The 27,232-nt window shown below is 40.9% G+C and overlaps 1 protein-coding gene across 1 annotated transcript; it reads left to right on the plus strand.

Moving 5' to 3' along the window:
• Positions 1-1,387: 1,387 nt before the first annotated feature.
• Positions 1,388-20,464, plus strand: xirp2a (xin actin binding repeat containing 2a). The gene is made up of 8 exons (XM_055165366.1): positions 1,388-1,598; positions 4,644-4,775; positions 6,150-6,236; positions 6,365-6,419; positions 7,183-7,286; positions 7,807-16,999; positions 17,991-18,108; positions 18,197-20,464. The coding sequence occupies exons 1-8, from the start codon at positions 1,410-1,412 to the stop codon at positions 19,647-19,649; spliced, it is 11,331 nt and encodes a 3,776-aa protein (XP_055021341.1). The 5' UTR covers positions 1,388-1,409; the 3' UTR covers positions 19,650-20,464.
• Positions 20,465-27,232: the final 6,768 nt, after the last annotated feature.

Here is a 27,232-nt window from a genome sequence, read left to right on the forward strand (position 1 = left end):
ACCTTTGAAACCCTATCCATATTGTACAGAAACATACAAAGCTGGATTTCAACATGTCAGAAGCTGACCACGCGGACAAAACCAGATAAAATTATTTGCACTAAAGATCTTTTCATCTCTCAGTGCCATTGCCTGAGGAAGCAGAGGACCAGCCAACAACTTAAAGGTCCAGAGTGGGTGTATGCTGTGGTTTCTCACTTCGCATAATGATGCTTTGTAGCACAGAAAAGTCAAATGTAAAATCAATTATCTCCTCTAATTGGCGATCTGCGGGGATGAGCTTAGTGATATGAGGATTCATAAAGAGGGGCTTGTGATTGATGACGACTGCATTTCACTTTAATGTCAACATTTGTCACTGACTGATTGGAGTCGTCTGAGGACCATTTAAAATATGGAGCAGACATGTTTACTGAGGACTAAATGGGGTTTGCTAATTAGACAGCAACATCTATGAGAGACATTGTAAATTGTAGCAGGCATAAAAATGAGCATAATCCAACCAGACATATTTGACTGGATTGTAATTTTGGCTAGAAGCACATTGACTCCCACATACCATCTTGTTAAATTTCATACATAAATTTTAACTAGCTTAAATCTGCTTAGCTCGTTATCTCAAATAATTTAAAGGTAACTTTTCTGGTGGAGGATATGCCACCTGCTCGTATCCATGATGTTATTCTGCAACTACCAAAATATAGCGGCATTTTAGATGAGTCGGCTTGCCTCTCCACAGTAACTTGGTCTGGGGCATCACCTGCTTGTGTCCATGGGGATAGATAATGTTTTAAACATACTGTGCGACATTTCAAGCAAAGCAGTAACATCTTTAAGAAGACAAGAAGGTGGCACATGCTCCACTAGGAACATAATCTAGTAGGGCAATTTAAAAGAGCACATATTATACATTTTCTGATCTATGTTTTAATGTTGTCTCTTCATCAAAAACAAAAAGTAGCTGTTAACTTGAAAACTAACACTACACGACATCACAAGGTGGAATAGAGCATTTTGAGATTTAGAGAAGTAGATATAGTACTCAAACATGTGTGAATAAAACAAAATGTGACTCAAGGTATGTTTTTGAGGGAACAACATTATAATATGGCTTAAAGCTCACAAGAGTAACTTCTGCATAATACAGACCCTTTAACATGTGTAATTGTTATAGTACTTAGGAATCATTATTACAATCTTGTCGTAGCTTAATAAATGCATGAAGTTGTCAAAATATCTTGATGTGACTAGTAAAACTTGTAAAAAAAAAGAAACTTCCTTCAAGGTAAATAATTGCCTCAGCACTGTTAACTTTACTTCCTCATAATTTAACAGAACTCAGAATCCCCCATAGACTCTACCTACGTAAATATAAAGGTCATGATGTTTCTGATGAGAGTGTGAATACTATGATATTTTGTGTTGTGATTGCAGCTGCAGGCGGCGGTGGTAGATCCAGGTCAACACGTTTGGAGGTCGGGCTGAGTCAGGAGAACAGACTCGGGAGTGTGGACGATCCCGAGGCCGAGAGCGTGTCTGTGAAAGAGCGCATGGCCATGTATCAAGCTGCTCTATCCAAGAAGGAAACCACTTCTGCTGTAAGACGCTACTACTTCCACACAGAGCAAACACATCTAGTATTTATGAAGCTAGATGTCTGGAATAAGATGTAATTTAGATTTACACTTAGAGAAATTTGGACATAGTAGCTCACACATCACAATAAATTATAATAACAAAGAGAAAAAATGTAAATGGTAATAAATTCTAAACAAGTAGCAAAAATAGCATGAGACTGGTATCAAATAAGGCATAATTTAAATGTATTTGTACACGCAAAAATAAAATAAAATAGAAATAAGTAATAATACAAGAGGTCGTAAGGAACACAAACATGCAAGCAAATATCATATGTGTATTTCCATAGCAACCCCCCCAGAGGAACCTAGTTTGGCAAGTATTTGTCATAAAATAGGCAAAGAATACACCTCCTGGGAAATCAATTAAATATATTTTAATAAACTAGAGTGGGTGTAAAATTCAATGAGAAAATCTTAAAAAGTTATGTGAAATAGGGCTACTAGCAACTAATCTAAAAACACACTTTAAGCTAGCATTAGTTTCAGTCAATACTTTCAATTTATTAGGATATTTATTTATTTATTAGGATTAAATAGTCAAGTAACAGTGAAACTTTAGCATATACATATTAACCGATGTGTCAAACTTAACTCTCGTAGTTGTTTAACAGCAGTCATTAGACGCTATAGGGGACAATAAAACATCAGCAGCTTTACAAACCCAATACTTCCACTGAGTGAGCACTAAGTCAGGCGTAGCCATTACAATGAGTAGGCTGGATTCAAATTAAAGTGTCAATGATTGTTTTCTACATAAAGTTGTTGTACTACTATTGCAGCATAGCATAAATTGTTTTTTTTTTACTCTTCCATTAATAATAATCAGATAATTTTTTACAATTTAAAAAATGTGAACTGTACTGGTTAAAGGTGCATTGCGCACTTTTTCTGGTGGAGGGTACGCTACCTGGAATGGTATGACAGTAAACATAACCACCTAGCATTTATTCATTTCTATTGCTCAAAAATACAATCATTCCTGTCAGTGGGGTGAGTCTCCACAGATATGAATGGTAATGTAGGGTAGTGCCGTAACCTGCTTTCCTCCTCATTAATCTGTACTGTGGAACATTCTAGACAATGCAGTAACATTTCTATTGAGACAAGCAGGTGGCGGACCCTTCACTTGACATGTTACGCAATGCACCTTTAAGTTTCAAGTTTACCACAAAAAGTTAAGGGATCACAAGATTCCCCAAAAGAAGTTAAAACCCTTATTAATTTCATACAATTTACTATACATATCTTCAAAACTATATTTTCTATTATTTTTATTCAAGCACATTTTGACAATTAAACAAAGCACTATTTCAGACTTTCATTATATTCCTGTATTGTTTTATCCCTCCCTATAAGACCTGTTTTTAGCTAAAGCCTCCCTTATTTGATGTATTGCTTTGGGTTGCTTTTACCTTAACCTCAGCTGATCTCAGCATGGAGGCCGAACAGCTGGATCTGTACTGTTGGCGACTCAGAGACTCACCACCAGGCTGTCGTGGGATAGAGAATTTACTTTTCCTTCTAAGTTCAGCTGTTGTCTACTTGTCACCACACAAGAAGTTTAAAAATATCACCATGTACATAAATAACATAGACTATACTGGCCTGCTCTGAGTGTGTATACGCCTCTGAATAAGACATGACAACTTATATTTAGAGTTGTTGTACAGAAAGTTTAAAATATTGAAGAGATCATAACAAGGCACTAAATGTCAATGACCTAAATCCACTGCCTTAACTTGCAAATTGCGTTGTAGCCTTAATTTGCATTCGAAAGAAAAGGTGACTGTACATATTCACTCTCTCTCTGCTCCATACTCACTGCTGATAGAAACGCTCATATATATTGCAGATTCCCAGAAGCTATACGCAGAAACCTTCTTATAAATGTTTTATTAGCAAAGTAATTGACAATCCCAAAAGGAGATTATTGTATCAAATAGTAATTTTGAACTTCTATCCAGATCCCATAAAGCAAAGGCTATGTTTTCCATACAAATTGGATTTACACAGTCCTTCACTCTCCTTCACTTTCTTCTTTGTACTTTAAAGCAGCCATTCCCTCCACACACTGTCAAAAAAAAAAAAAAAAAAAAAAACCCTCTAAAAAGCTTTTTATAAAAATAAATCAAAAATGCTATTGATGTTTTACAGGCAGTGGGAGGAAGGCTGTTGTGAGAAGCCACAACTGAAGCTGGCAGAGTTCCAGTTTTATCAGGATAGAAAACAACAAATAAGCAAGTTCATTTAAAGTAGGACTTGTTTACTGTTTATTTTATGTCCATCGAGATTTGAACTGCCATTTACCCCATCCAGTGGTGGAATGTAACAAAGTAAAAGTAGTAGTAACAAAGTAAAAGTAGTAAAGCATTGTACTAAAAGTAAAATGTTGACGTATCTGTACTTAAGTAGGTTTTAAAGTGGATACTTTTTACTTTTATTGCACTACATCTGAGAGCAGGTATCTGTACTTTATACTCCACTACATTCAACTTGACAGAAAAGTAAAAGTATTTTTATTATAGTTTGAGATGTGCTGAAAACCCAGAAGTGTCTATTTTAAACATGTTCATAGTTTGAGCAAAATATACAAATAAAAGAAAACAATCAATTCTGTTGTTTCTGTTCAACAAAATTCAGCACTAATCAGTTCACTGAAGCTTTATTAGATCTCAAAATCTTTGAGAAATACTTTTACTTTTTTACTCTTGAAGTATATTTTTAAATGGGTACTTAAATGTGATACTATTACTTTTTCTTGAGTATTTTTTTTGCTACAGTATCTGTACTTTTACTTGAGTGACCCCATCACAGAGGTAAAGTTGTTATGCCACCTAGAGGGCATCACGGAAAATGCCCTTGCCTTTTTTAATAGCTTGTTATATGTGATACCTTACAGACTGATGAAAAAAGAAAATACCTGTAGTAAACCTTATCTGAACTCGGCAATTCTTCTAAAACAAGGTGGCATTGTATTGATTTGTGTTTGTTCTGTGCCGTTAGATGATGGATGAGTCAGAGGCCTGCTCGCTGCCCGGTGGCCTTGCTAGTGTAAAGAGACAGTTCGAGAGCCAGGAGTTTGCATCCTCCTCCTCCCATTCCACGGTTACACACGTGCAGTACCAGCAGAGATCGGTCCAGGTGAGTGAAGAAGATGTGGAGGAATCCTGTATTTATAGACTTTAAACTTAGATTATAAAGATCTTAAGAATACTGTAATGATGTGACAAAAACAATGTGCCAATTACTTACTCTCAGCCAGTATTGCTTTAAAATATCAAATATCTAAATGTTGAATATGATCATTTATATTACTGACAAGATCCAGTATACTGTTGTCTTTATATAACGCTCTACAAAATCTGCAGATTAACAAAACTCATTCAGGCAAAATACAGGTAGCCTCCATTTCATTTAAACACCCAGGGAATATTGTGATGTTATCTGACAACCAGCAATTATACTTTATCAGGTGAGTGAGCTCCTATTATAAAATGTGTGTAGTGGACCGCATTACTTCAGCATTATTGAATATCATTTAGCTAAAACGCTTGGAAATAGCCTCAAATCAAATACTGAATATGTTGTGGTGTATGTAATTATTAAGTGTTTTTACCTCAGATGCTACTTGTGTTATATTCTAGTGTTGTTATGTTTGTACTCTCTGTGCACAAATACAAGGATACCTCTGAACAATTGATATTCCACTGTAGTGGTTTATTGGATAGACTTGGCGGCTGCGTTGGAGACTTTATAGGTCAAATCAAAGAGGGCACCTTGAACTTTGTCAAGGCTCTGTCATTCGGCACGTGAGTAAAATGCCAGACAGTGTTAGCCGTCTGCAATGGGGCCAGATCCAAGCCAAGGGAGGTCAGTGCTGTCCTGCCATGTATTCTTCCCCATCTGCTCATTCAGGCAGGGAGCGGTGCAAAGTCATGGAGCTCACCCGGTCCTGTACGGATGCTAAATATTACATTGTGGTTTGTAAGAGGAAATGTCGGATTTGGTTTTGGTCAGGGGTTTGTTACGGCCTTAGGCTTTCTGTTCGAGTTTGCTTCTCAGGTGTGGGAGACTAAAAGTGGCGGAACATCAGAGAACTGTATTAGACATAAGTGTTTCTGGAGCACAGATATTCAGTATCATCTATATTTAATGTCACCAGAAGACCACAAATCAAATGTTAGATTCCCTTTCCAAATCCCACAAATGAAACCGCTTTTCATTGTTAGAAATAGTTTATTTGATGTAATGCGTTGCTCTCTACTTCTCTCTAAAATATAAAGATATTCCCTGGGAAGCAGCTCTTTAATGAAAAACATTTGTTAGGCACCACACAGGCTTTATTAGGCTTTTAATATACACTGTAAAATATATTCACCCTCCCCATTGTTTTTACAGCATGCTGCCGCACAGCAATAAAGCCCCAGTGATTGTTTCTCTCAGTGTCAGAAATGTTGCGTAGGGGAAGATTTTGCATTACTCAATTACTGTTATTTATTGTTTTGGCAGGAAATGTCAAGCTCCTCAGAGGTAACAGTAAGAAGCAGTGCCAGGGAAGCGGTGCCCACTACAACTATTTTTCACAATCAACAAGAGGTGGGTTCTGGTATATGGTACTTAAAGATGCAGCAAAATGGACTCCTTGCTGGGTGTTTTGCTGTTGATGAAAATTGTCAAAGGCTGAAACAGTTGCCATTCCTATACTTATAATGTATTTTTCACAGGTCATTCATGATCAAAGGGTGGCTGCTGGGTATGGAAACCATTACAACGAAACAGGTAGAAAGAGAGCCCTTACACTGCAATAATTTAATATCAAGCCTTACTTAAAATGACTTGAATTTTAAGCTGGAATTGAATAGTTTTGCCTAGATGAGACTAGAATATTATAGAGTATATTATATAAAGAGTGTATAGAGTAATATAGCGTATATAGAGTATTATATATAGAGTATTTCACTGGTTTCAAGGCAGTCTGGGTCACAAGATAATTTAACGTTACATAAGAACATTTGTAAAGAGTAAAATGTCTGTACCTCACTTGACAAATAGTTGACTTGAAATAAAATGCAATGTATTGAGACAAGCCAAGAACAATTTGAAAGAGGTGAAGCTGTCTATATTTGTGAAATAAATAAATCTCATCTAGTCAAAACCTTAATATCCCTTTCTAGAAAGTCAGTTGCACAGTGTACCTGGTCTGCTTTTAATCCCCATTTGCATGTTAAATCGCACCACTGCATCTGTCCTGTAGTGTATATTAATGCTGCCTCCTACTGAGACTGAATGAGAAATGTGCTATCAAAATGAGTTGGAGTGTTGATGAATTTCTATGCAGTGAAGAGCGGCAAATCTAATCAGGGCAAAGTCAGGAAGGTAAAAAATATTGGAAACTGAAAATTGGCCAATCACTACTGCATGGTTTGAGAAAATGAAAACTACTCGTGTTTTTAATGGAATGATTTATTTCTCTCTTCAATTCCCGAAGCTTCCTCTCTCTGAATGACTTAATGAGGCAGCCTTCTTCTTGTGTCTAATTCAGTTATGCTCGTCGGAGGAGAGGACCTACCAAAGGTTTCCGCGCAGGCTTTGAAGCAGCACTATGAGAAAACTATAGAGGAAGCAGCACCAGCCAAAGAAATTAAGGTAATGATGGTGTGTGTTTATCTAAATAGACTGTGGTAGGGTGTTTATCAGCAATAAAGATGCAGTGAATTTCATTTCATAAATTCTGAAAAAGTTCATGCCATTGACGCGGAAATAAATTAGTTTTGAAAAGACCCGTGTTTCTTGCTAAGCCACACATTATTAAACAGATGGTTAAAGGACATCATGTGCCGTCTGCTTACTTCTCATTTCCTTTTACCAAAGTATGTAATAAAGGCAAGATTTCATTTTCCGCTTTTATACTTAAAGGTTTTAACTACACCAAGGAAATTACAAACATTATTTTAATGCTGTGTTGTCTTTTCTGTGCACAAATGCAAGGGCACCTTTGAAATTATGTTGTACTGTAGTAGCTGCTGTGTGGGAGTTTAATTTTACTGTGTTTTGCAAATTGTCCAATTGCTTATTGCGTATCACATTAACTTAATATTTGTTTTTGAATGCCTGACGCATTTTACACTTCTCTTTTCCATTTCTTTATGCTTTACATAAACTACAGGTTGATGTGGATTTAAACCAGTTTCAATGGGCTCCAATTAAACACTCTACTGAAGCAGCAGTTATGACAAGCTGTGAGTCTTCTTCCACTGTCAAAACTTCATCTGCAACATTTGAAGGAGAGGACAGTTTCCCCCCACCCCCTCCTCCTAACTTTCAGCAAGTTTCTGTGGAGTCCAGTAAGCAAACCTCACAAAATAAAGCTATTAAAGAGCAGTATTTTAAACAGAAGAGCATGGCTGAATTAAAGCGACTTTACAAGCACATTAACCCGGATGTCCGCAAGAACCTGGAGGTCGACTTCTTGAGCCAGCTCAGCGAGGCAGAGAGGCAGCATTTGGAGAGTGGAGAAGTAGCAGGGGATGTCCAGCAAGCTTGTTATAAGTTTGAATATGAGGGGAACAGTGAGTGCTCTAGCCCAGACAGAGAGTCTGTAGAGTGGGACGAAATTCTCAAGGGGGAAGTGCAGAATAGACGCTGGTTGTTTGAAAATCAACCACTAGATACAATAAAAGACGACACGCCTGATGAAAATGAAAGAAATATAACTCAACAGGAAATTATTTCTGGTAAGGATGTCAGATTAACAGCTTGGATGTTTGAAACGCAGCCAATAGATTCTCTTGGGAATGAGACAACTGAATCAAATGAGCTAACAGAGAAAAATGGGGATCTTGCAAGAGGTGATGTACGCACTGCTACTTGGCTTTTTGAGACCCAGCCACTCGACTATCTGAATAAAATCTATCAAGAAGACGAGGTTGAGACAGATGGTATGATAACTAAAGATATTACGGGAGGAGATGTGAAGACAGCGAGATATCTATTTGAAACACAACATTTGGATTCTCTTGGTAGAACTGAAACTATAGAGGAGAGTCACTTTCTCAATCTTAAATCAGAGCTGGAAGAGATTAAAGGGGACGTCAAGACCACCACTCGAATGTTTGAAACTTTGCCTATGTGTGTGATCAGAGGAGAGTCTGGGGAGATGCTGCAGATTACTACTATACGCCGGGAAGAGACAGAGAAGGGAGATGTGAAGACCTCACGTTGGATGTTTGAGACACAACCAATAGACATGATCAACAAGGACCCAGCGAAGGTGAAGCTCATCTGTGGTATTTCTATGGAGGACAATATCCAAGGGGGTGTTAACAAAGGAAGATGGCTGTTTGAAACAAAAACACTTGATTCAATTAAGGATGAGGAATGGGAGAGTTCAAAGAAACAAAGGGAGGAAATAATTGGTGCTGATGTGAGGAGGCACTGTGAGGTGTTTGAGACACAGCCTATGGACACTCTGAAAGATAACACCAATGCTAGGCCACTACCATCTGAAGAGATTGTTGGAGGAGATGTTCAATCAGCAAAATATCTGTTTGAAACTGTCCCCATGGAAAATCTCAAGGAACTGCGGGAAGTGGGGAAACTGAAGAAAATGGTAGCCTCTGAGGAAGAGAAAGGTGACGTGAGACATCAAAGATGGGTGTTTGAAAGTCAGCCTCTAGAGAATATACGAGAGGACAAGAAGGAGATCACACGGACCGTGAATATTGAGGCTCTCGACAAAGGAGATGTGAGCAACTTTAAAGAAAGGTTTGAAACTATGGATTTAAGTAAATGTGAAGGTGCACAAAGAATCCAAGTCGAAGGCGTCACAAGTGGATCAGTCAAATCCAACAAAGTGCTCTTTGAATCAACTCCTATGTATGCGATGCAGGACAGCGCTGGCCATTATCATGAGGTGAAAACTGTGAGGCGTGAGGAGATTGTGAAAGGAGATGTGCGGAGCTGCAGATGGATGTTTGAAACACGGCCTATTGACGAATTTGATGAAAGTATTAATAAATTTCAGATTATAAAAGGCATTTCAAAAGAGGAAATTCAGTCAGGGGATGTGAAAACCGCCAAGTGGTTATTTGAGACGCAGGCACTGGATACTCTGAAATTTGAAGATGAAGAGCACAAAACTAAAGAAGAAATTCATATTGAGAGGGGGGATGTGAAAACCTGTAGATGGCTTTTTGAGACTCAGCCAATGGATGTGTTATATGAAAAAGTGGAAAAGAGTGAGACAGACGTGGAAGTACAAAAGGGCGATGTCAAAACGTGCACTTGGCTGTTTGAAACCCAGACACTTGATAATATCCGTGATCATACAGAATCAGAAGAGACCATATTAACCACCTGCACTGTGAAGCAAGACGATATACAAGGAAAGGATGTCCGCCTCGCTCGCTTCCTCTTTGAAACAGAAAATCTTGATAATCTCTCTGGCTCCGACTCTTTTCGCAGAATCACAAAAATTGACATCCAGTCCGGCGATGTTTCAAGAATGAAGTATATCTTTGAAAATCAGTCTTCTGACATTATGAGCTCAACATCGGAGGAAACAATGCAAAAGTTGAAAACAATGCAAGCAGAGGACATACAGCGTGGCAATGTGGTTAACTGCACGTGGAAGTTTGAGACGCAGCCAATTGATGCTATTCGTGAGGACGTGGATGAGACAAGAGAAACACGCACTGTCACAGATGTGCAGGGGGGCGATGTCGACAAAGGCCGGTTTATTTTTGAAACATATTCACTGGATCAGATAAAAGAGGAGTCAACAGAAACTGAAATATCTAAACTTACGAGTATTTTGAGAAATGAGAGAGAGAAGGGAGATGTGAAGAATTATACAATGATGTTTGAAACTCAACCACTTTATGCTATTTGTGATAAAGAAGGCCACTATCATGAAGTAACAACAGTCACGAAGGAGGAAATTATGAGAGGAGATGTGGTGGGGGCCCGGTGGCTTTTTGAGACAAAGCCACTCGACTCAATTAGGAATTCAGAAGAGGTCTATGTTATAAAAGCAGTGACCGAAGAAGGCATCAACAAAGGAGACGTTAGCTCTGCCAGATGGAGGTTTGAAACTCAGCCACTTGATGAAATTACAGAAGACATAAAAGAAAGGTCAAAAACAGTTGCAGACATCCAAGGTGGTGACGTTAAGACAAACAAACAACGTTTTGAAACAGACGACATATCTCAAAAGTACATCAGAACTGTAAGTGTAAGCGAGATTCAGAAAGGGGATGTCAGGTCAGCAACATGGATGTTTGAAACCCGCACAATTGATGAGATCCGCGGAGATGGAAATGAATATGACGACATGGAGCGGGTGACAAAGGAGGAAGTGATGAAAGGGGATGTCAAACAGTCCGTGTGGCTCTTTGAAAAACAGCCCCTCGACAAAATCAAAGAGAATGACGGAGCTGGGCCCGCTGTTACCAAGGAGGAGATTCCACAGGCCGACGTGAAGACAACAACATGGCTATTCGAATCCACACCTTTCCATGACTTCAATGAAAGCTGTGTGGAAAAGAAAGAAATCGTGGGGAAAAGTGTCAAAGAAACACTTGAAGAGCTATATAGTCAGAAAATGGTGGAATCACAAGGCATTCTGATTGAGGCTGATGAGATTGGTGATGTGCGTATGGCCAAGTACAAACTGCTGAACCAGGATGCTCCGGAAATTCAAAAGGAAGAGGTTATTCACGGGGACCTGAACAATATTATGATGAACCTCCTGAACCGCAGGGAGACCACTGAGAGGGCTATAACTATTGACAAGGAGGAACGGGGGGACATCAACACCACAGTCAGACAGTTATTCAACCAGGAAAAAGGAATCAATGTAGAGAAGGAGGAAATTATCCGCGGTGACATTCAAGAGGCTATAAACAATCTGCTCAAAAGTGAAGGCTCGTCCAAGCGTGGCATTCTGATTCAAGGGGATGAGAAAGGAGACGTAAAGATGACTATCTATTCTCTGTTAAACAGGGAAAGTGCGAGCACTGAGAAAGAGGACATTATTCAAGGTAATGTTAGCAAAACACTGCACCGTTTGCTTTCAAACTCGGGAGCGGAGGACTCGAAGAAGATAAAAGTTTTAGATACGGAGAGAGGAAATGTTAGTTTTTACTCCACGTGCATTGAATCAGGAGCGCTGGATTACTTGAAACAATTACAGTGTGACCCAGATGAGAGTGGAGAAAATGTGGAAAAAGAGCGTATCATTGGCGGCGACATTGAAGAGACAAAAATATTGCTGCGAAGAAATCAGCAACAAATTGGCCGTACAGTAGCGGAGCATGATATAGTTCCTGGGGATGTACACAGCACTGTAAAAGTCTTTATGACCGAGCCCACTGTCAGCTATAAAAACCTGGAAAAAAGGGACATTGTTAAAGGCGACCTGAATGCAGCCTTGGATTCTCTAACCCAAGCCATCAATCAGAAAGTAGTTATTGAGAAGGAGGAGGTAGTGAAAGGAGACCTTCCCACCACGCTGAGATCTTTAGAAGAAGCCCAGCATCAAGCCAAAGAAATGGAAAAGCCTGAAATTGTCAGGGGAGATATCAAAAGTGCTCTGGAGTCACTGGAGAAATCTGCTGCCGTTAAAACAGAAGCAACAGTTGATGACTTGGTGGCAGGGGACATTAAAGGAACTCTGCGATCCCTGGAGGAGGCGACTCAAGTTGTAAGGGAAGTGGAAAAAGCAGAGATTGTTAAAGGAGACATCCACACTGCCATGCAAAGTCTGCATGAGGCCACGAGCGAAAAGAAAATTTACCAGCACCAAGTGAGTGAACAAGGGGATGTTAGGGGGACAATACAACTGCTGCTAGAGCCATCGACCAGCCCGAGAATGCAGCGCAGAGGGAGCATTGAAGGGGATGTGAAAACCTCTATAAAGTCACTCTATGAGGGACAAGAAGCAGCACAGATTGAAAAGGAGGAGGTCGTGAAAGGAGACGTTCAAGGGGCAATCAAGTCTCTCATGGAAAGGAAACAATACACCAAAGTAAAACGAATGTACCCAAAGAAAACAAAAGTGAGCGTAAAAAATCCATCAAGTGCAAAGCAGCCAGAGCATGAAGCTAAGAGTGAGAGTGAAGCAGCAGTCAATGTGGCCCCCGCTGTGAAAAACCTCTCACAGAGCACTGAGTCACAGAAGCACGTACACAAGCACAAGGAAAGCAAATTGGTGAAAACAGAGGTAATAACCCAAGAGGAGCACTCCGCAGCTGCAGCCAAAACAGACAGCATTCATGAGACCTCTCAGAAGACCAACATAAAAGAACAAAAACAGAAAACAATGCCCCCGCAGAAATCACAGGCCCCTAAGCCCATTATGATAAAGAATAAACAAATGGCTAATAAAGATCAAACAGAGATTAAAGCCACAGATGTGAATTTGATGAAAGAAGAGCAGAATGTATCACAAACAACCATTTCTACAAAGACAATCACACAGGTGAAAACTTCAGTCACAGAGAAGACGGTCTCGCAGAAGCAAAATGTGACCGAGCAAATGTCAGCAACATCGCAAAAGCAAATAGAGGAGAAGGCTCTGGCACAGAAGCATGAAAAGAAAATCAAAAACACAAAAAGTGATAACCCTAATCCTAACCCTAATCCCAACGTGAAAGGGAAAATTCTAATCAAAAAGCCCAAGCCTGAGATCCACTTCCCTCCGCCGCCTGTGTCTCCTCCCCCTCCTTCAGAGTCAGAGCTGTCCCTGCCTCCTCCACCCTCACCTGTATTGGAGAGCCCAGTGTCGCCCACATCTATGCCTGGTATGATGAGGCGGGACAGTGACCTACCTCCACCCCCTCCGCCTCCTCCTCCAGTCGAATGCACTAAGTCCGAACCTGAATTCTTTCCTCCTCCGCCCCCTCCGCCACCTGTGTCTGCTGTCTCCGAACCTGACTTTCTTCCTCCTCCTCCCTCACAGCAGGAATTAAATGCAATGCCCAAGCCTTCTATAGCCAAGTTCGGAAAACCCACTGGCAAGCCCTTATTTAAAGTTCCCAAACCGGCAGAACCACCAAAACCCGTACAAATTAAACCAACATGGAAGAAGAAACAGGAAATCCCTCCTCCTCCCCCTCCTCCACCACAGCTGCCTCCAGATCAAGAAATATCAGTGGAGTGTAAAGAAGAAGCTAAAGTTCAAGAGGTAAAGAAGATTGAAACAAAACAGCAGATTGAAGCAAGAAAAGAGTTGCAATCTGAATCAACAGTTGTGTCAACAACCAAAATTCCAGCATGCATCCCAAAGCAAATGCCAAGAGAAAGCCCACAGCCGCCTAAAAAAGTCTTTCCTCCTCCATTTAAATTGCCTCCAGCTCCTGAGCCCTCCCCAGAACCACCCAAGCCGAGACCCTACGCTCGCAAATTCAAAACTCCTCTCATGCTAGCAGAGGAGCGTTACCGCCAGCAGAGAATGGAAAAAGAGGAGTTAGATAAAAGTAGAGTTACAACTCCCACTTCACCACCATTTAATACACAAACATTTTCTTCAGTAGCAAGCGCTGAGCAAACTATGGTACAGAACACAGGGAAGGAGTCTGTATCAGAAGTAATAACAAAGACAGAAGAAACCAAGGTCACTTCTAAAGAGGATGCAACTACACAAGAGAAAAGTGTTAAGAAAAGTCCTTCAAGTATTCCTCTGAGTAAACCCTCTATTTCAGTCGTAAATAAGAAACTTGCATCTCCAAATCTATCTTTAGATAAGAAAATCTTGTCTGATAAAATACAAGTTTCATCTGATGTCATGATTAAAAAGAGCCCTACCCCTCCCTCACCCAAAACTCCAGCAATTTCAGCCTCACAGTCCCATAGTGAATGCCCCCATACAGAAGTCCAGTCATGTACTAATGTGGTCACTTCTTCGGTCACGCAGCAGCAGCACTTTATTAAGAAATCCAGCACCAAGTCTATCTCTGCCACACAGAGCGCTGTCCAGGAAAATGTAAATCTTCAAAGCCAGGCTGCGGTCACATTGAAAGCCGAAGATGTAAAGAATATTAATGTGCCTCTGACACAAGAGGTAAAAATGACTCCCTCACAACCCACTAAAATCCCAAAGGTAACTCCAAGTTTCAAGGTGAAAACATTTAAGATGCCTGTGGAGAAAAAAGAGGAGAAAAAAGAGGAGAAATCTGGCAGCGTGGCACAAAAGGAGTCAATGAAAAGTGAAATACAGCAAGAAAAAAGTCGCATCATACAGAAAAGTGAGACAAAGGTGATTCAGGAAAGCAACCAGCAGAGCTCAGCAAAAAATGAAATGAGTAAAACTGAAGTCAAACTACAGGAGAAAAGTGATCAGGTGATCCAGCCTTCAAATAAAGTAGAGGTGGAGGTTCAAGTGAAAAAGGGGAAAGAGATCCATAAGAATGAGAACGAGGTTAGGCTGTCGCCATCGGTTACAGTTTTAATGCCCAAGGTGGCTAAGATAACAGCAAGTCATCAAGGCCAGAGCCACCCAGCTGCTGTCTCCCACAGTCAGCAGAGCGTGAAGGCCGAGCACGTTCAGAGACACGAGGAGGTGGTGGTGACAGAGAGAGTAGTGCAGAGGCAAGAGGCTGTTCAAACGCAAAAACAACAAATAAAGCAGCAAGGAGTGGAGGCAAATAAAATGCAGATCAAAGCAGCTAAGCTTAGAGGGGAGAGCAGGGATATTGTGATGAAAGGGGCAGAGAAAACGACTCAGAAAGTTGAAGCACAGCCAGTTGAAATGACAGATTCAGAGAAATGTAATGCCATGCAGAAGCTCCTAGTTCAAATAAAAGAACTTGAGGCTGCGCCGAGTAAAATCAACTCCCACAGTGTCACGCTCATTATAAACCAACTGCCCGACTGGATGGTGAGCTCAGATGAGAAAAGGAATTTAGGAGAAATTGCCAAACAACAAAACAAAAAGAAGCTAAGGGAGATGGTGGTTTACATAAAGACTATAGTTAATGCTAAGCTCACGTTTTTTGAGGAAAGCATAACAGTTGAGATACAAAAACAAGAAAAAGAGGCCTCACCTGCACCTCCTCCACCCCCTCCAGTGCCTCCCAAACCAGAGAAAAGTTTCAGTGGAGCTAAGATTTCAAAAATCAGCATTGGCTCAGCAAAAAGTGAAAAAAAAGTAAGTCAAGAGAAAAAAGTTGTACAGGAAACAAAAGTTCATCAAGAGGTCAGTGAGGTGGCTAAGGCTGAACATAGAGTGTCCTCTCCTCTAGCCAGCATCCGCACTCCGTCTCCAACTTTCATTAGTATTGAATCGAGAAGAACAGACTCTCCCCTCCGGGTGACCCCATCTCCTCCTCCGTACAAATCTGTTGGGACACCCCCACCCCCACCACGTAAGACCTACACACCCACATTAGCCAGAGCTTCTCCTTCTCCCACCCTGAGCCGCTCTGAGAAACTGATGAAACTTAGAGACACCACCTCTAAGCTGTCCCGTGGAATCACACCTCCGCCTCCAATGCCTGTACCAGAGTGTTTTGTGGTTGAAAGAGAGCGCACCTCCTCATTTAGTGACAGGGACACCCCCACAAGGAGCGAGCACGGACTAGTGGACACGACTGAAATGGTGGACTCCATGATGACTGTGAGAGACAAGAAAAGTTTTTTCGAGGAAGCGCAGAAGGCAGAAGTAAGTAGGATGTATGTTAGAAAGGATCCAATTGATATCCCTGAACGCCTTGGGCCTGATACAGAAGAGAGTAGTGTATCTGTGCCTATTGAGATTTTTAAGGAGGATCTCCCCAGAGTCGACTTGTCTAAACTTGTGAATCGATTTGAATCTCCAAAACTAAAAAGGTACCACAGAAAAGAGCCCATTGTGATTGCAGAAAGACTTGGGAGTGATCCAGATGAAGTAGAAACCGAAGTGCACACACCTAAAACTGAGGAAATACCCACTTTCAATGTTAAAGCGATAAAAGATGTGTTTGAAACTGGAGAGCACAGTTCACAGGCAGCCAGAGAACTCCGGGAGCAGATTGAGAGGCGCGAAACAGAGCCAGTGGGCCACTCCGCTGCCACATCTGTCACTGAGCAATTCTGCAGCATTGACGACTTTGGAAATGTGACGAGGGAGACAAGGGGTGCCACAGAGATGCACTGCGAGAGCTCGGTCACCCGCGGCAACCCTCCGTCCTACGCTGACGTGGTGAGAGGCAAAGTGGCAGAAATGGCGTTGCCCCAGGACGCCTCCACTGAAGAGCTGCTGAGGAACTTCCAGCAGTCATGGGCCCAGAGCCAGGGAGTGTTCCAGAATCTAGACTTCAGCGTCACCGAGCAGAGGAGTTCCCAGATAGTGACGCATCATCAGCAGGAGACTGTAGTGACGGGTAAAACTGCCTGGAGCATGTGGACCAAAACAAGCTCGGAGTGAACTGAAGCGCATGATGTGAGAAAAAAATAACAGTATTCACTTGCGACAGTGTTTGACATGTGTTTTATTTGAGCCCAGCTTGATATTACATTTGAGTTTGACGCTTTCCACAGTTACAGGTTATGAGCTGGCTGCTGTGTGCTGTTTACATATCGAACTAATATTTCTCCTGCTGGGTGATTTTGCCTTGTCATTTTTTTTTTCCTCAAAAATCCGATTTTCTATTCAATTTTAGTTTTTTCTTCCCCTCTCCACTAAGATGTTCTGCCAACTACAGAAAATTGTCAGAACTGAAAAGATTGTATTTACTGATCTTATTTATTTGCCATTGGGGACATCTTTTATGAATTAAATACAAACTAAACTACGGCATTGCATGCAGCCCCAACATTTAATTTGACACTGATTTCAAAGATGTCAGAGCTGCATGACCCTATGCTAAACTCTGCTCCCTGTGACTGTAGTGATCAGCGTTTCCTGCATTTCCAATAACATTTCCAATGCAAGAAAGTGAAAAAAAAAAAAAAATTTCTTTCAAGCTCATTTATTTGGATTTCAAATTTGATTAATCGGTTTAAACAATTTTTGCCCAGCCCTACTTTAGTGTGGTGTGTTTTTGTGAAATAACAATGGTTCTTGAAATGTCTCCTTTATAACTGTAAATTTGCTCTCTAATAAGGAACATGATAAGTGTTACTCTAATTGCTGTGATTACAGTTTGTCCTACTGCTTAAGTACTAATTATGAAATGAATCTTCAAACAAAGCCATTTTATTACAGTTACTAATTATATCATTAGTGCTGTGAGGTTGTTTTAATGATCGACTTGGTGGAATATATAATAGACTATTCCCATACACAAGCAATATGATGCCTTAATGTTTTAATAAGAGATAGTAATTGTATTTTGTCTCTTTCTCTCTCTTTGTAGAAAATTCGAGTTCCAGAGTCCGAACTGTGCAGGGCATGTCGGAAGAGAGTGTACCCCATGGAATCGCTGATCGCAGACAAACAAAACTTTCATAAGAGTTGCTTTCGCTGTGAACATTGCAAGGGAACTCTAAGGTACACAAGCTTTTATCTGCAATGTATGTTTTTGTTTACTCTTTTTTTTCCCTACGAGCCCTTAACAACTTGTTCTCTGTATTCACAGCCTTGGCAACTATGCCTCTCTCCATGGACGAATGTACTGCAAGCCACACTACAAGCAACTGTTCAAGTCCAAGGGAAATTATGATGAAGGATTTGGACAAAAGCCACATAAAGAATTGTGGAATAACAAGAACCAGCAAAATTCAGCAGAGATGTCCAAAGTTAAATCTCCATCAACGCAAAGGAAACATGTGGATTCAAAATACTCAAGTCATGCCACCACTAGTGTAGTCAGCCAAGAGAATGGTGTGAAAGCAGGGGATGAAAACAGAAAACCAGCCTCTAAGATTTCTGTGGTTTGGCCTCCTCAGACAGATGAGCCTAAGAAAGGATTCTCAGTGGAGGACGAGTTAAAACTGGTTAAGCCTTCATGGCCCCCTAAAGAGGAAAATGCTCTCCCAAATCAACCTGCTCAACCTTCATCAAGACAGACACGGGCACAAAATGACAGCAGCACTGTAGCAGAGAAAGGGAAGGCTGAAGATGCTCCGGCGGCCCTTCAGAATGTAGCATCGGAACAAGTGAGTAATTCTACCACTCAGCAAACTTTAGAGTCAAACAGTCACAGCCAGACTGGGGCACAAGTGGGCTCCCAAATGGACTCTGAAGTGGCGCCTGGAGAAGAGGAGAAAGAACAAAGTAAAGTGAATGAGACTGGAGATGGGGTTGACAAGACACAGGTGAAAAGTGCAGAGGAAGTACGAGTGAATGGACACGGAGGAGAGGAGTCCGAAAAGGAAAAGATGCAGGAAGTGACGCAGGAAGTGACAAATGATAGTGAGGCTGTCAGAGTCACAGTAATAGATCAGGATCAAGCTAATGTTAATGCTAATAACAATAATAACAATTTGACAATGTCAGAATTTGAAGACCTGTTTGACGACTTCCCTACAAGTGACAATAATGAAACGCAGTCGCTCTACATGACAAACAGTGATTTTGATTTTTTCCAAACCATTGACTATGATGATTCAAAATGGATGCCAACTGAAGTGCTGCAATTGGCACAGAGGGATGACGCCTTTGTGCCAGCTAGTGCCAAACACTCTGACGCCACAGACTGCTTTTCGCACTCTAATTTCTTTGGAGAGACAGACAAGGGAGAGTTATTTTTCCAAAACGAGGCCACGGAGCCAAAGATTAGCTCGCCCAGCTTCCTTGAGGACATTTTCGCCGGCCTAAGTACAAGCAGCTCTGGCACGCTATCTGATGCAAAGCCTGACATCAGTCAATCCGCTGCTGAGAAGCCTAGTGTTTCAGCACTGGACGACCTTCTGGACTTGGGGATGGATCTGAGAGGGAGCACAGACAAAGAGCAGGCTGTCAGGGGCAGAGATGACAGTTCAGTCACCAACGATGACCCCTTCTCTCTGTGGGCTGATGACAATAGCCTGACAGTGGAGGAGCAGATCAAGAGGAACAGATACTATGACGACGAGGACGAAAACTCATGAATTCTACCCACTTACACCTTAAAGGGCCCATATTACACTATTTTCTGATCTATGTTTTAGTGTTGTTTCTTTATCACAAACATACATGGAGTTTTGTTTTGTTTCTTTCAGACATGTTTATCTCACAAAACCTGTATATTTAGGTCAAGTTTTTCTCTCAATTAGAAAACAACCTGTTCCACTTGGTGATGTCATGTGGTAATACAGGTAGTGCTTCACTGTGTTTTTAAATCCACTCCCCTTTTCTACAATAATCTGGATGATTTAAGGCCTGGAATTGCCAATCTTTACTGACAAAAGGGTTAAAGGTAGCTGTTAACTTGAAAACCTACCACTACATGATGTCACAAAGGGGCCACAGAGTATTTTGAGCTGTAGAGATGTAGACAGACTAATAATGCAGGATTACTCAAACATGTTTGAATATAACAAACACATGTTTTTGATGATGTAACAACATTATCACTAATCCATTGACCACATAACTACATACATGTCCATGGAGAGATTACATGCTCTGATTTTAACAAGATGTAGTTTTTGTACTGTTTTCATTTGATATATTTGCCCCTTTATTCTATGTTTAGCTGTTTGATGTTAACTGAATGCACCTGGTGTGCAGAGAATAACTACATTGGATGTACCTTTTATGTGCCTGGCTACATTTCTATATCGCTGCCTTTACAAAGCTTTCTAATCAGGGTATTTTTCCATAAGGAATACATAGAATCCACATTAATTGCAGACTGTGTTTTCTGGCTTTGAACAAATAGCTATCGGCTTTTCTTTGACTCTCAATAAAGGTTTTTCATTTATATTTTGTCTCCTTCTTGAAATAAATCTTGAAGCCCTGGACAATATGACTTTTTAATCAGTAAGTGCCCAGACGGGGAAGATTTGTTGTGATACACGGCAGTATCCAGTCACCACGCCCGGGTAGTTTGATATATGGCCTACCTAGATAACATGGTCCAGCTCCGATCACTGAGATGAAAGGCGTATTGATTTCGTACTGATAGAGCAGGCGATGTAGGCGTTACAGATTTTTCCATTAGGTGGCTGGTGTCACTTCAGACTGATATTTTTCCTCTCTGGTCACTGCTTCAGCACACTGGGTAATTGCCTACAAGTGTTAATTGCACAACTAAAACTATAGTTAAATGTCAATGTAGTGCTTTCTTAACTCTTACTGTTCTCCCTGTATAATACATAATACCAGACATTTTCAGTTTGGAAAGTATTGTACCCTATTTGGTTCAGTAATTAAGCACCCTCACCCCAGCACACTTTTTGGCAGCTTTTTAATTGGCTTATTTTTCTGTAACGTTCATTGACACAGTTGATGCAATATTGTATTTCACCTCATTGCCAAACGATTACATTTTCAGTGAAGTGCCAGTTTTCTCGCGTAAAACTGACCAGCACGTCATAAAACTGTATTTGCCCAGCTGTTAACTCCCAGATTATGGTCCAAAATGAACAGCTAGATTCACACAACTTTGGGAAAATTGCTATTGAGTTTAACAGAATCACTGCATTCGTATATCCTCTGAATGGTCCCATTGCAGTTGTGGTACATTTATTTTGCCCTGTGCCATCAACTCATCCGGGCATGGCAAACGGCCGCTGTGTTGCTTCAAAGTCGATCCCCCTTCAAACAAAGCAGCATCATCCCTGCGCTCTGAGCCGCGCCGTCCCTCTCCCCCGTCCTGCGCTCTGATTGGTCGGCCGCCTCTCCTCCGCCGCTGCCGCACGCGTTCTCCTCCCGCGCGCTCCTTTCAGCCTGACGCGGCGCGGTCAGAGGAGGAATTCACGTCGTGCGGAGCGGACGGACCGGGAGCGACATCTTTTTCTCAACAAGAAGTTACACCCGCGGGATCGGAGGGGATAAAACGCAGGTAGGTGTCGAGAAATGCTAACAATGGCGTTTTTTTTAATAGGCTTTACTGTGTGCTCACTAATTAGACGCATCTGGCTGTCTCGCGCGCTTGAGTGGATATCTCATAGTTCAATAAGTAGCTTCGTTATTCTCCATTTGCTTTAATATGTTGCACTAATCCTGGAAATTCCTTGTTAAACGTTTGCATTGGCCGTGTTATTAATCTTGTCACGTCTTAACAGTTTGATTTGGGCTTTTTTTTTTCTTACTTTTTTGTGCATTGTTGGTGTTCGGCAAGCGTGACTCCGAGCGTGGTCAGTGTCCTCTTTCCAAGCTAGCAACATGTAGCTCAAATCCACGCGTATTTTTATTAGCATGAATTTATGTGTAGTTGAAAAAAGGAAAAAAAAAAAAAAAAAAAAGGGGAAAGCGGCCAGATAAATCCACATAAGCACTTGAGAGCATTGTGCACTTTGCGGGCTGGTATCAAGCACAATGATTAATCTGGTTTGCTAATCCCGTGTCACTAAACATGAACTAGTGAAATCCATCAGCCCTCTGTTTTATTGCATAAAGGGATGAGGGTCAGCGTGGCGTGCTTTATCACTCTGTCAAACACTGCACCGCTTTTGCCTGTCCGTGTGCCCGCCCGCCGCAAGCGCAGGGGACAGTAAAAATTGGATAGCAAGTATATAACCCTCAATGGCACGCCGCTCAATGGGGTTTTACCTTGTAGTCAAAAGGTCATAACAACAATTCATGTCCAGTGTCTTGGCTCGCTGTGAACAGTGTGCCAAAGCGCGCCAGAAATCCATTCGTAAAGATTTCGCCTGACTCTTTGCTTTGAAACACGAATCCCGCCGCGTCTACCCCCTGCCGCGTTCATCCCAGAATTACGCGCGGCTCCTTCAAGTCTTCCGCTGTCAATACTTGTTCACATTGTTTCGTGGAGTTGAAAGGAAGTGAAAATCTCCTCTCTTTTGTGCGATTCCCACTTGCTTTCAATCTTTTTACAGCCCAGTCATAGGTCGTTATTACGGGCGACCCTGCCAAATTCGACTCGTTTAAGCCCCGGAGTTGGCACGAGACCAGACAGTGAATGATATTGTATAAGCGTTTAATTTCAGAAATGTCCTATAGTGACCTATTCATCTCGACTGGCTGACACGGAATACAGTGGGTTTTTGTCAATTAAGGAGATGATGAGTTTCAATGGGAGCCTTGTTCACATGGAATTTGGTGATGGCACTTTCAGTTACAACTGGTGAGGGCTGTAGTCTCCAATGAGGTCTCAATGATTGTAGCAAATTTAATAGTTACTCCATTATAGCATTATAATCTGTTTACTGTTGGCCATAAGGTGGAATACATTTAGGCTATTGCTCTTTAGGTGTAACAGCCAACCACTTAGATTTATTGAATCACCAATCCATCTGGTGGTAACTACTCTGCCATTACACCCCTAAGCGAAAAGATGTGTGCTTGCTTTTAAAATCATGTATTTCCAGTTTTATAAATTATACTGGATATGACATCACTGGGTCAAAGCTGGTCAGCCATACTAATTCTGTTTATATTGATCTTATTCAAAAGGGTTAGCTTGGTACAGCACCTGTCGATGTGAGTTATTGTTCAGTGCCAGGACAGGGGTAATTGGATAGACATTTTACACAATAAGACTTAAGATATGCTTAAGTCACAAAGAGGAGCTCATTCGTGGGAAAAAAAAATGTAAATGTGAAATAACATAGTAGTCAGAATGGAATGGGCAAAGATTATTTGGAGTCTGGGTAAGGTATAGTAGACATACTGTGTACAGGATGAACACGGATCATACAGTATCTCCCTTTTCTTTGTTCAAAGGTGCACTATGTCATTTTTTGATGGGGGGGGTCTGCCACCTGCTGCTGTTATATACTGCTATTCTTATTGCTTTGCCTAAAATGTTTCACAGCATGGTATTAAACAGATTTTGCTTGTATTTATTTAATTACAGGTGTTTTTATTGCACTACCTGTTTGTCTCCATGGAGATATACAAGTTTAACAGTGGAGTCGACAGGGGGGAAAAGTGCCCCAGGGTCTTAGGGGCATTTCTGTGGACAGGCTTAAAGTTTAATGCCATACAGTGGAACATTCTAGGCAAAACCATAACATGATCATAGAGACATGCATGTGGCGTACGCTTCACTAGAAAACATATATTGTGCACTGAGTAGTAATGACATCTTTGTTATTTGTTTCTTTGTATGTCTTTTATTGGCTCAATACTAAAGGATTTTAAAGTGGACAAGACTGCCAGACTGCCTCCAATGTTTTCCTTACACAGCACCCCACTGTTCTCTTTCCCAAACAATTATGACCCTGATTGTGAATCAATGTAACTGCCGCACAGAGATCCCCTGTAGAATTTGTTCGCGTCTGATGTCTGAAAAATCAATGATGGTCCTGCCTTTTTTTACAAAGTGGTCTAGGTAAAAGCTATTATCAAAGCGTGTCCGATCCTTCTCTCATCACAGGCATTCTCTGTATAAAGGGGCTTCTTAGGTGCACTGTAGTAAACTATGTTATTGACATGCTGTGAGGAAAGGTAGCCCCAAGTGTGCGTCTAATGGGCTCAGGTTTAACTCTTTTATTCCTCTCGGGGAGGTTTGTGTGAAAGCATCCCAGGTGTCATTGTAGCGCGCCATCGATCTCCGCTAACATAATCAGCCACGCCACATACAAAATGGAGGAGTTTTTAGCCCCAAATGAATCAGTGCAAAAGCCCCGAAGCGTGAAGCCCATTCTCTTTAATTACATCATATTTTTGTCCTGGAAGTGATGGGAATTCGATTTGCACTGGTACCTGGCCTCCTCAAGCCATGATGAACTGAGCGTGACGTTGATGAATGGCATTTGTAAAGAGCACATTGGAAAATTATATTACAAACCAGCTTATTAACTTGTTCTCCATTCGAATGCTCTCTCTCCCGTACCCTAGCTTTTCTTGTCAACACAATTTAACAGGAAAATCTGTCATTTTGTTCCTGGCATTTGGGTGCCCCCGGGGAAAGCTTTTTTTGCCCCTTCTACTACAGCTTAGCTTGTCAAATGTCACTGTTGTTTCTTCATGTCAGAAACTATGCTTTAGAAAGCTTAAGTTTGAGTGTTGAAATGAGTTTTGTTTTTTTTCACCTTTGGTCAGTTTCAGTATTTGTCAAACATGTTTGCTAGTAGGCCTGTCACGATAACACATTTTGAAATGTGAAATATTGTTGAAGTAAATCCAGATAATAAACAAAAATATTTAAATGCTATTAACGCAATAACACAAGATCAGATTTAAATAACAAAAAAAAACTATTCTACATAAATCTACATTATTGTTAAAACATCTTGAGCTGCAATATTTAAACAGCAGAATGAAACACTTTAGTTCAAAGAAGTTATTCAACCTTCTATGGCTCAAATCTTATCATTAAGCCAAAAAATAACTATAAATTTCCAATGAATGCAAAGAAAATATACACACAATAAGAACTGACCCACAAAAATATAGTTCCACCTAACATATATTGATTGGTAAGTCTAGTTTCATTCGTGACAGATCTGGTCTTCAGTCACTCATTGGAACATTTCTATCATAGTGGGAGACACCAATTTGGCCTGTAGGTGAGGGGCGTGAACTCAATCTCAGATGTTCATGGTCCATCATACATGCTGTTACTGACATGTCTGGACACTATACTTAGCTACAGGTTGGTTCAACTACACACATGGGACAGTATATCATTAAGACATCCATACATACTTGCACAAACTGTATTTACTGTGCGTTTTCTGTTGTTGCCAAGATAATTTCCCTCTTGGGATCAGATCATTATTGTGGTTCACTTGACCCTTTTCATAATAATTGATGGTTGTGTTATTTAATTTAGTAGCAACACAAAAAGCCACGGGAGGATGGCCTTGCACAGTGGCTGTTTTCATGTGCAATTAATGCTTTCTGGGTAACTGCTCATCATTCACTAAACACTGGAGTTTATGAGAGTCTGCGTCGCACACTGTAATTATATACTGTATAGGAGGAGTCACAGGGCGGCCATCTTTATCAGCTGTGGACTTTCTCTGAGGGAGCTAAAGGCTGGTTTGATGTGCTCTGACCCACACTGCTCTGCTATTTCTCTCTCTCTCCTGAATAGCTGTGCCTCTTTCTCCCCTCTATCTCCCTCCCCTCTTTCTCTCCCATTTTCTATCCTCCTCTCCTTCCCTCCTCAGTCTATCTCTGGTGTCTGTCTCTCTTCTCTCCCACTAGGCCTATCACGATAAATACTGTATCGACTTATCATTTAATATATGAAAGTTGGAACAATATTTTATGGGAGCAATATTTATTGTGTGTACAGCTTCTTGTTTTGTTGTTTGTTTTTGAGAATATGATAAGATTTAAGGTTGAATTTACAACTTCTATGACTAAATACAGATGGAAACTAACTGCTAAAAAGTTTTTGCTGGTTATTTATTGCAGCTCATGTTTTTTTTTTTTTTTTTTTTAAAATGATATCTAGATTTAGAATAGTTTTTGTGGTTTAAATCTGCCTGTGGGTTTTTGTGTCTGTGGCAAAAAAAATGGTTTCAGTATTATCGTTTATCGTCTATGTCGACTTTCAAAATGTGTTATTTTGACAGGTCTATCTCTCATTACTGATATATCTCTCTCTCATTCCTTACTCTCTCTGTCTGCTTTCTGCTGTGCTCTTTGCTCTCTGTTTGCTCTCTGTTCTCTCTCCCTCCTGTCTCATTCTTCTCTTCTCTACCTCTCTCTCCCATACATCCTCACTCTTCTTTTATGTGCGCCACTCCTCTCTTCCTCTCGTTTTACTTTCTCTTTTAACAATTACTCTCCCCATTTGTCCCTCCTCTTCAGTCCCTTCATTAATCTCTCTCTCTTTCTCTCTCTCCTTTCTCTCTTAACCCTATCTACTCTCCCCATTGGCCCCCTTCTCTCTTTCTCTTTCTCTCTACTCCTCTCACTATCTGCTCTCTATTTCTCTCTTCTCTCCTCCCTCTCTCCCCTCATCTTTCTGTGAGCAGCCGCCTGCAGAAGCGAGCTCTGTGTGTGTGTGATGTGTACAGATCATGTCCCTACACCTTTCATTGGATCATATGATAATCTTGTTGTCTCACATGAGCTCAGATTTGCAGGCCAAGTGACAGATGAGATGTTAAACTCCAACATCACACACACACACACACACACAAATAAACACATTCAAGCAGTTTACATAGGAGATTAGCACAAGAGAATTGAAAACCATCTTTTCATTGGCGGACCTCACACTTTGCCCAGTGATAATGAGTGTGGGACAGTGATCTGCTTCTTGACGCTTTGGCAGGATTGTACAAACACATGGCTGTTCTAGTTTTCCTTGGACTACAGTGCCATATGCCGTCTGTTGTGTTACTCCAGGCATGGCAGTCGTGTGCCGTGGCAGTCTTCCCACTAGTAACATGCAAAACTCTGTCCAGTGCTGACTTTTAATACAAACCTGTTTGCTCATTTTTCTTTTATGGCAGTAATGATAAAAGTAGTATAGCAGCGTATGTTGTTTGTGTCTGTCACGATAATTGCTATAGTGACTTATCAAGATAGATGGAAAAATAATTTTGGGGGTCAGTATTTATCGTGTGTACTTTTTCTTTGCACTACTGTGATTTTGTTT

Source organism: Boleophthalmus pectinirostris, unplaced genomic scaffold, assembly GCF_026225935.1.
Source record: "Boleophthalmus pectinirostris isolate CB_2022bp ecotype Guang Dong unplaced genomic scaffold, ASM2622593v1 HiC_scaffold_11, whole genome shotgun sequence".
Taxonomy (NCBI): domain Eukaryota; kingdom Metazoa; phylum Chordata; class Actinopteri; order Gobiiformes; family Gobiidae; genus Boleophthalmus; species Boleophthalmus pectinirostris.